Source organism: Panthera leo, chromosome B2, assembly GCF_018350215.1.
Source record: "Panthera leo isolate Ple1 chromosome B2, P.leo_Ple1_pat1.1, whole genome shotgun sequence".
Classification (NCBI taxonomy): domain Eukaryota; kingdom Metazoa; phylum Chordata; class Mammalia; order Carnivora; family Felidae; genus Panthera; species Panthera leo.
In genome coordinates this window covers 134,469,043-134,478,398 of record NC_056683.1, presented here as the reverse complement: position 1 = coordinate 134,478,398, position 9,356 = coordinate 134,469,043, and the positions used below count along the sequence as shown (strand labels likewise).

The 9,356-nt window shown below is 49.8% G+C and overlaps 1 protein-coding gene across 1 annotated transcript; it reads left to right on the top strand.

Moving 5' to 3' along the window:
- Positions 1 to 623: 623 nt before the first annotated feature.
- Positions 624 to 9,128, top strand: LOC122219209 (UL16-binding protein 1-like). Its single transcript, XM_042937432.1, has 4 exons — positions 624 to 1,077; positions 6,731 to 6,994; positions 7,231 to 7,503; positions 8,213 to 9,128. The coding sequence occupies exons 1-4, from the start codon at positions 957 to 959 to the stop codon at positions 8,329 to 8,331; spliced, it is 777 nt and encodes a 258-aa protein (XP_042793366.1). The 5' UTR covers positions 624 to 956; the 3' UTR covers positions 8,332 to 9,128.
- Positions 9,129 to 9,356: the final 228 nt, after the last annotated feature.

The following is a 9,356-nucleotide window of genomic DNA, read 5'->3' as shown; positions in this document are numbered from 1 at the left end:
TCAGGGAAATGGGATGGGAGGAAAAACACACAAGAGATGTGAAAACATGCTAAATATTTTGTTTTTTGGGATGAACAAAAGCAATGATGCAGATATGGAGAGGGAATTTTTTAAAGCATAATAAATGAAAAATGTGACGGCTGAGATACCTCCTACTGTATTAGTAATCACAATAAAAGGTAAACTATTAAACTCTCCAATTAGAAATTCTCAGGTAAGATTTAGAAAAGAATCCAATGCATATACATTGTCTTCACGCCTGGGTGGCTCAGTCGGTAAAGCGTCCTACTTCGCTCAGGTCACTATCTCACAGTTCGTGAGTTCGAGCCCCGCGTCGGGCTCTGTGCTGACAGCTCAGAGCCTGGAGCCTGCTTCACATTGTGTCTCCCTCTCTCTCTGCCCCTTCCCTGCTCATGCTGTGTCTCTCTCTGCCTCAAAAATAAATAAACATTAAAAAAAAAAAAAAGACACCCTTAAAATGAAAAAGATTAAAAATAGTAAAATGAAAAAGATTAAAAATAAAAGGTCTGATCTGGTTGTAGGCTAGGTCCATTGCAGAGCCAACATTAAAAGCTGAGGGGCTTACAACTGAATGTAAACTAAAAATAAGAAAGGTGGTAAATTTTACGTGGTTTGATCACATTTAGCATTTTTTGAATTATTTTTTTTAATGCCATTTGTATTCCTCACGCCCTAGGTCCAGTGTGGATCAGCAAGAAGAGTCTGCTCATTAAATAGAACAGCACTGGGAATCTGCAAACTTCAAGAACCCTTGCCCAATTTTTCCGGACGCGTGCGCGCGCAGAGGTCCAGCCCAGCCAGGTGAGGGAGGGAGCGTGGGGCGGGGCAAAGCCAAGGTTCCGCGCTGCAGGGTAGTAACTCAGCTCTCCCGGCGCTCCCGCCCGGTGCACACGCGGCTCCGCCGCACTGGGCTCGTCCCGGGGCTCCGGGTCGAGATGGCGCTCATTGCGGCCACCAACTTCGGACTTGGCCCCCTGGTCCTGTTTCTGCTGTCCGACTGCGCCTGCGGGGCGCGAGGCGGAGGTGAGTTCCTGGGCGCGGCGCGGGAGAAGACAGGTGAGTCCGGCCAGAGCTTTGGGACACTGGTCGCGGGGAAGCGCCGCCGCGCCGCCCTCTCACGTCCCCGCCGCGGCCTCCTGTTCGGCTCGGCGGAGTCCGCGGGGCGGGTCACATCCTCCGCGACGGAAAGAGGCGACTTGGGCAACTAAGTGCTGCCTGACGCTGGGGGCGAGGAGCGCAGGGTAGGAAGCGGGGCCGCGGCGGGAGGTCTGCGGGCGCTGCCACCCGGCGCCGGCCGCTTGGGGAGCCTGAGCCCGAGCCCCTGCGGCCCAGGACTCGGGCTGGACGGACCGCGATCCCACAGGGTCTGGACCCAGGAAATCCCCGACTCTGGCCGCTCACACAACTCTTACCTCATGGGCTACCGTCCCCACTGCTGTCCTCCCTTGGCCTACCCAGCACATGGGGGCAGTAGTTCAAGGCACACGCAGCGCCACCGCCCTAATTCGCCAGCCACATCTCAGTTCAGAGTCGGAAACCTCCCGGCTACCAGGCCCTGGACCACCTGCAGCCTCTTACTCCGTGTGATTTTCCCTGCTGCAAATGGCATTGCCTCGCTTGGCCACAGTAAGGGTCTCTTTCCCATATTCCAATGGGGATGTCACAGAGTGCACAGAGCACGTTTTCCTAACACAATACTTCTTCGTCACACCTTCTATAGGGTTATGTGACCTAAGAGGCCGGTTAAGCCACATTCCTTCATCCAGGGATTGTTATGGCGGCGTCCCTGCTACAAGAGCACTGTCGGTTAGTTACAGCAGAGACCTGGGAAATATTTAATAGATGCAGAAAATCTTTGCACCGGGCTGGCATTTAAGTGAAAATAGAAGAGGGCTCCTTCATACCCTTGCATTCAGAGAGATTTTGATGTTGGTACTCATCTCTCTCACTGCATCCAGGATAAGTACTTTTTAAACATTCTATTTGGAGAGAAGAGAAGGCCGTGTAAGAGTACTGTACTTGAATTTCCTTGCAACCTAGCCCCCTACCCACAAGTAATTCAACTGCAAAGATTTTTCACTCCTGGGACAAACGTGGGGGATGTGAAAGGACCACATGGTGATGTGGGTACCTGAGCCAAATGATGTCCCTGTGAACAGGACCTGGGAGAGGTGTCTTTTCATTATCTGGGGCATCCCCTGCCCTGCACCAGTTCAATAACAGGGACCCCTGAGGACGCTTTCGATCCCTGTGGACGGTGTCAACTCACACAGTAGGTTTACTCAGTGAAAATGTCCGGGTGGTCTCTGCTCCCCAGGGTCTCTGCACCCCTGTAAATGACCACATGACTCTTTGGGGAAGGCCAGCAGGAAGCATTGCTCTTGCTGTTGACCTGAAGGGTCCCTCCTGATTGGAACCTGGCTTCTGCTTCTAGTAAAGAGTTGCAGTTCTGAGAGGCGGCTCCGTTCTGGAACCTGGGCAGAGGATCCAGACTCTCTGTGGGGTCACTGCTTTCAGCTTCCTCCTCATCCATCTTGGGGATTGGTCTTTGTTTTTATTGTTTAACTCCAGCAGTCTTCGGGTTGGCTGTCCAACTACTTTGCCTTTACAGTCATGTGTTCTGTGAGCCAGAGGGATGGACAGCTTTCTGTGGGTCAGGCCGCTGGCTGCTTTCCAGCGTCTAGGATCATTCCAGGATCATTTCAATCCTTGCCGCCTCCCTGCTTCGGACAGTTGAGCACCTATACCTCAAATCTATTATATCACGACTTCCCACCGCCAATACCACTGGGAGCCTATTTCTGCAACACCGTCCCATTACCGCCAAGCTTCTGCCTTCAGAGATAGCCATCACTAAGCTTCTTTTGTTTTAATTTCTTGAGAGAGAGAGAGAGAGAGAGAGAGAGAGACAGAGAGAGCGCACAAATGGGGGAGGGGCAGAGAGAGAAGAGAGACAGAGAAGGAGAGAGAAGGAATCCCATGCAGGCTCTGCACTGTCCGTGCAAAGCCCGATGCAGGGCTCGAGCCACAAACTGGGAGATCATGACCTGAGCCAAAGTTGCACACTTAACTGACTGAGCCACCCAGGCGCCCTGCCATTACTAAGCTTCTTCAGGATTTTGGTGCCTTCTCACCATGCATTGTTTTTTGGTTTCTGTTTTTTGAATTTTATTAAAATCCAAGCTAACATATGGCGTAATAATGGTTTCAGGAGTAGAATTTAGGGATTCATCAATTACATGTAACACCCATGCTTGTCCCAACAGGTGCCCTCCTTAATGCCCACCACCCATTCAGCCCATCCCCCCACCCATTACCCCTCCAGCAACCCTCAGTTTCTTCTCTGTATTTCAGAGTCTCTTATGGTTTGCCTCCCTCTCTGTTTGTATCTTATTTTTCGTTCCCTTCCCCTATGTCCACCTGTTGTGTTTCTTAACTTTCCACATATGCGTGAAATCATACGATATTTCTTTCTCTGACTGACTTATTTTGCTTAGCATGATATGCTCTAGTTCCATCCACATGGCTGCAAATGGCAAGATTTCATTCCTTTTGATCACCAAGTAATATTCCATTGTGTATTTATACTAGATCTTCTTTATCCGTTTGTCACTCGATGGACGTTTGGGCCCATCCCATAATTTGGCTATTGTGGATAGTGCTGCTAAAACACTGGGGTGCATGTGCCCCTTAAAATCAGCATTTTGGTATCCTTTGGAGCGATACCTAGTAGTGCAACTAAGGGGTCATAGGCTAGTTATACTTTTAATTTTTTGAGGAACTTCCATATTGTTTTCCCTAGTGGCTGCACCAGTTTGCAGTCCCAGCAGCAGTGAAAAAGGCTTTACCTTCCTCCACATCCTTGCCAATAGCTGATGTTTCCCGAGTTGATCATTTTCGCCATTCTGACTGGCGTGAGGTGGTATCTCATTGTGGTTTTGACTTGTACTTCCCTGATGATGTGTGATGTTGAGCATCTTTTCATGTGCCTGTTGGCCATCTGGATGACTTCTTTGGAAAAGTGTCTGTTCGTGTCTTTTACCTCTTTCTTCACTGGATTATTTGTTTTTTGGGTGTTGAGTTTGATAAGTTCTTGATAGATTTTGGATAGTAACCCTTTATCGGATATCTCATTTGCAAATATCTTCTCTCGTTCCGTCCATGGACTTTTAGTTTTGTTGAATGTGCGGAAGGAAACGGACCTCATCTTGATTAGGTCCCAGTAGTTCATGTTTGCTTTTGTGTTCCTTGCCTCCAGAGACATGTCAGGTAAGAAGTTTTTGCAGCCGAGGTCAAAGAGATTGTAGCCTGTTTTCTCCTCTAGGATTTGGATGGTTTCCTGTCCTACATTTAGGTGTTTTTTTTTAATCCATTTTGAGTTTATTTTGTGTATGATGTAAGAAAGTGGCCCAGGTTTGTTCTTCTGCATGGGCTGTCCAGTTTTCCTAACACCATTTGCTGAAGAGAGTTAATTCCCACTGGATAGTCTTCCCTGCTTTGTCAAAGATTAGTTGGCCATATGTTTGTGGGTCTATTTCTGGGTGTTCTACTCTGTTCCTTTGATCTATGTGTCTGTTATTGTGCCCGTACCATACTGTCTTGATGATTACAGCTTTGTAATACAGCTTAGAGTCTGGAATTGTGATGCCTTCAGCTTTGGTGTTCCCTTTCAACATTACTTTGGATATTCGGGTCATTTCTGGTTCCCTGCAAATTTTGGAATTGTTTATTCTAGCTCTGTGAAGAATGCTGGTGTCCGTTTGACAGGGATTGCATTGAATATGCAGATGGCTTTGGGTAGTGTTGACATTATAGCAATATTTCCTCTTTCAATCCACGAGCATGGGATGTTTTTCTATTTCTTTGTCCTCTTGAATTTCTTTCCGAGATTTCTGTACTTCGCAGCATATAGATCTTTTACTTCTTTGGTGAATTCATTCCTAGGTATTTTATGGTTTTCAGTACCATGGGGTTGATTCCTTGATTTCTCTTTCTGCTGCTTCATTATTGGTGTAGACAAATGCCACAGATTTCTGTACATTGATTTATATCCTGCAACTTAGCTGAATTCATGTATCAGTCGTAGCAGGTTTTTGGTGGAGTCTTTTGGGTTTTCCACATAGACTATCATGTCATCTAGGAAGCATGAAAGTTTGACTTCTTCCTTGCTGATTTGAATGCCTTTTATTTCTTTCTGTTGTCTGATTGTTGAGGCTAGGACTCCCAACGCTATGTTGAACAACGGTGGTGACAGCGGGCATCCCTGTCATGTTCCTGACCTTAGGGGGAAAGCTCTCTGTTTTTCCCCCTTGAGGATGATATTAGCGGTGGGTGTTTCCTACCTGGCTTTCGTGATCTTGGGGTATGTTCCTTCTATCCGTCCTTTCTTGTGGGTTTTCATCAAGAAGGATACTGTATCTTGTCAAATGCTTTTTCTGTATCTATTGAGAGGATCGTGTTCTTGTTCTTTCTTTTATTAATGTGAGGCATCATGTTGATTGATTTGTGGATATTGAAGCAGCCTTGCATCCCAGGAATAAATTCCACTTGATCGTGGTGAGTACTTCTTTTAATGGATTGTTGGCATGGGTTTGCTAGTAACTTGTTGAGAATTTTTGCATCCATGTTCATCGGGGAAATGGCTCTGTAGTTCTCCTTCTCAGTGGGACCATGCATTTTTTATGAGTTTCATTGAGAGTCCTCCAGACCGCTCCGTGAGCATAGTCGATGGGCATATTTTTAGTTTTGTTTTGGCATTTCTTACTACATTTGTTCTGTCATATGCACTTCTCCGGACCTTTTTAATCCCTTACCACTATGTGTCATGGAATTCCTGATATTCTAGTCTGTGCCGTGTGGATCATCCTTTTTTCCAAGCCTCCAAGGCCCATCCTAATGGTAGATTATCACCATGACCAGGCCTGTGCGAAATGCTGGGACCCAGGATTGCAAATCTCTCTTCTCTGACTTTGGATTCTGTCTTCACCCTGTCCCGCCCTGACTCAGCTCCTCAGGAGTAGGCCCCCTCACAGTCTCTCATCTTATTAAAAAAAATTTTTAATGTTTATTTCTATTTAATAATTTAATTTTATAATAATTTTACTTAATAATTTTATTTAATAATTTAATGTTTAATGTTTGTTTATTTTTGAGAGAGAGAGAGAGACAGAGCATGAGTGGAGGAGGGGCAGAGAGAGGGAGACACAGAATCCAAAGCAGGCTCCAGGCTCTGGGCTGTCAGCACAGAGCCCGACGCGGGGCTCGAACTCACGAGCCGTGAGATCATGACCTGAGCTGAAGTCGGACGCTCCGCTGACTGAGCCACCCCGGCGCCCCTCATCTTCTTAGAGACACTGGGATAGATCCTGACCATCAGCCGGCATGTAGACCTCTTCTTCCCATGGCCAGCGTAGCACGTGCCTGAATTGATTAGAGACTGAGTGATGCTGGATATCAGCCTGGTAGACACAGGGAACATGTCCATGGCTGTATGGTTTCTGGTCAGGCAGAGGAACCCCGATCCTTGGTCCTTTTCCAAGAAGGGAAGTGCGCCAGCCTTTAATTGTTAGGGGGGAGGGGCTGTGCAGGGGCCGCCTTTGCTCTGCTAGGCCAGCCCTGCAGAGATACAATGACTGTCACATGGATGGGAGAGGGACGCCTCTGGGTCTGTTCTTCCAACCCCAACCCTAACTTACGTTTTCATTTGCAGATGCTCTTTCTCCTGCCTTTGAATTCCCCATCACACCAAAGCCCAATCCTGGACAACCATGGTGTGAGATTCGAGGCAAGGTCAACGGAAACACGTTTCTGTATTATGCGTGTGGGAACAAGAAGGTCGAAGTCTTTGGTCCTCTGGGGAGGAATGTGAATGACATAGTGTTTTGGGAGAGACAGACTGAAACTCTGAAAGACCTGGCAGAAGAGCTCAAGAAGAAACTACTTGACTGGAAAGCAGCGGATTTTACACCCAGTGGTAAGTCGGAAAGGCCCAGGGCAGAAGTAGAACAGTTTGCAGGGCCAGGGACCTATTGTGTTCATGTACAACTTAGACATGGGTCCCACACACGTGGCCCAGCAGCCAGGGCAGTCAAGAGGGACAGAACTGGACCAAGAAGGGTGAAGGGGAGCCGAGCAGTGGACAGCGGGTGGGACAAGGGATCGGTCAAGACCAGAAGCTGACTTCATTCCCATGGTGGGGGTGGGGGACAGATTCTCTCTCCCTGCAGGGCAGGATGGTGTGTGTGCGTGGGGACAATGGACGTACCAGCGGATCCTGGGAGTTTCACATCAATGAACAGATATCCTACTTCTTTAACTCAGAGAGTGGAAATTGGACACTTCGTCCTAGAGGCCGACAGATAAAGGCCTCATGGGAGAGTGACAGAGATTTGACCAATACCCTCATGAAGATCTCAGTTGGAGACTGTAACAAGTGGCTTGAGCGAATATTGGTGCACTGGGATGAACTGTGGGAGACAACAGGTAACTCAGAAGACTGGATGAAGTTGTTCTCTTGAAATCGGGCCTACCTTCTCCACTGTAGTGTGCGTGTGTGTGTGTGTGTGTGTGTGTGAGAGAGAGAGAGAGACAGAAACAGAGACAGAGAAGGTGATCCATCCATGGTGAATATCTTTAGGGGAGAGTAATGGCCCTAGATATGTTCTAGCGTCCTTCCTTTCCCTTCTCATCTCCTGAAATCTCTTCCTTGCTGCATGTCCTTTAGTTTTCTGGGATTTCTTGGATTCCCTCCTGGCCCCAAACATGAGGGTGTCAGTCTGATTCCAGAGACTCCTTCTCGCTCTTCCCTTTTCTGAGAATCATTGATCTTCTCATCTCGTCTTGTCTCTGGCCGGGGATCATTCCTGGCCACGTGCACTGTTAGCTCCAGAGAGGGGGTCAACTGTCACCACCCTCGTGCTCCGTGACCACCTCTTCTGCCACAGCAGGAGTGACCAGTTATGTTGGAACCCGTGCTTCCCCCTTTAGCTGTGCGAGGTCCTTCGGGACGGGTCCCGTGTCTTTCCTCGGTTCCCACCCCAGAACCTGTCACAGCCGCTGCCACAATGTAGAGTGACAGAAAGCATCTGCAGTGTGGGATCATCTGCGGCAGGAGGAGCGGAGGGGGTATCTCTTCGGATTTAAGTCTGAAACAGGATTTGGGGTCTGAAACCCTCTTGTGTTTCCATCTCAGCCCCGCCAGGCTCGCAGCAAGTCACGGCCCGGTCCGGGGCCCTCAGACCCATCACCTGGATCCTCCCTGTGATTCTCAGCTGCTTAATCATAATTGGCATCCAAGGTAGAGTCTTTTAGAGTGACAGGTACTGAGAGCAGATGGAGCGGGAGGGGAGGGGCAAATGGCCTGGTGTGAGGACAGGGACAGGTGACTCCCCCGCCCGACCCTGCCCACTCACTGAACCTTGTCATCACAGAAGTGAGACGAGGTGATGAGTTCCCCTGTCAGTTGTTAGCAGTAACGTGGACAAGCGCAGCCCTGAGTTGTCCTAAGGCCTCACTGTTAAGGCCGCTGGGAAAGGGGAGGGGCCCCCCAATGCATAAGGCCTGTTGACGCTAAGGAGATCTAGCAAGGTCAGGCCTGACGCAGACCTGATTCTAGGTTGGAGAGAGTCAATTTGGCCCAGTGCGGGTGGTGTGCGGGGAGAGGGACACACGGCTTGGGCAGTACTCACAGTGGAGCACGAGAGGCGTGGTGGCTCCACGTGATGTCTCAGGGGGGGCGACTCCATCCAGGGGCCTACGAGGAGAGGCACCAGTGTCTGTTCCGGGGGAGGGAGTGGGAAGGCCGGGCAGAGGCAACTCCAAAGCCTGCAGTTGAGCGCTGTGTTCCCCCAGACAGTGGCTTGGGTCTTAGCATGTGAGGCAGAAAGTGAACAGTAGAGACTGTGCATGGCAAGATGTAGAAGCGTGGGAAATCCGGCTCAGGCTGCTGCAAGGCACTGGCAGCTCGCTTCCTGCAGACCTCAGATCCGGAGCCACTGAGCACCCCTGCTTGGAGCAGAGCTGACCCGGGAGACGGGGGGACAGAGCTGGCCCGGGAGATGGGGGAGCAGAGCTGACCCGGGAGATGGGGGAGCAGAGCTGACCCGGGAGACGGGGGGACAGAGCTGGCCCGGGAGATGGGGGAGCAGAGCTGACCCGGGAGATGGGGGAGCAGAGCTGACCCTGGAGATGGGGGGACAGAGCTGATCTGGGAGACGGGGGAGCAGAGCTGACCTGGGAGACGGGGGGGCAGAGCTGACCCGGGAGATGGGGGGGCATTGCTGACCCAGGAGATGGGGGGGGAGAGCTGACCCAGGAGATGGGGGGGGCAGAGCTGA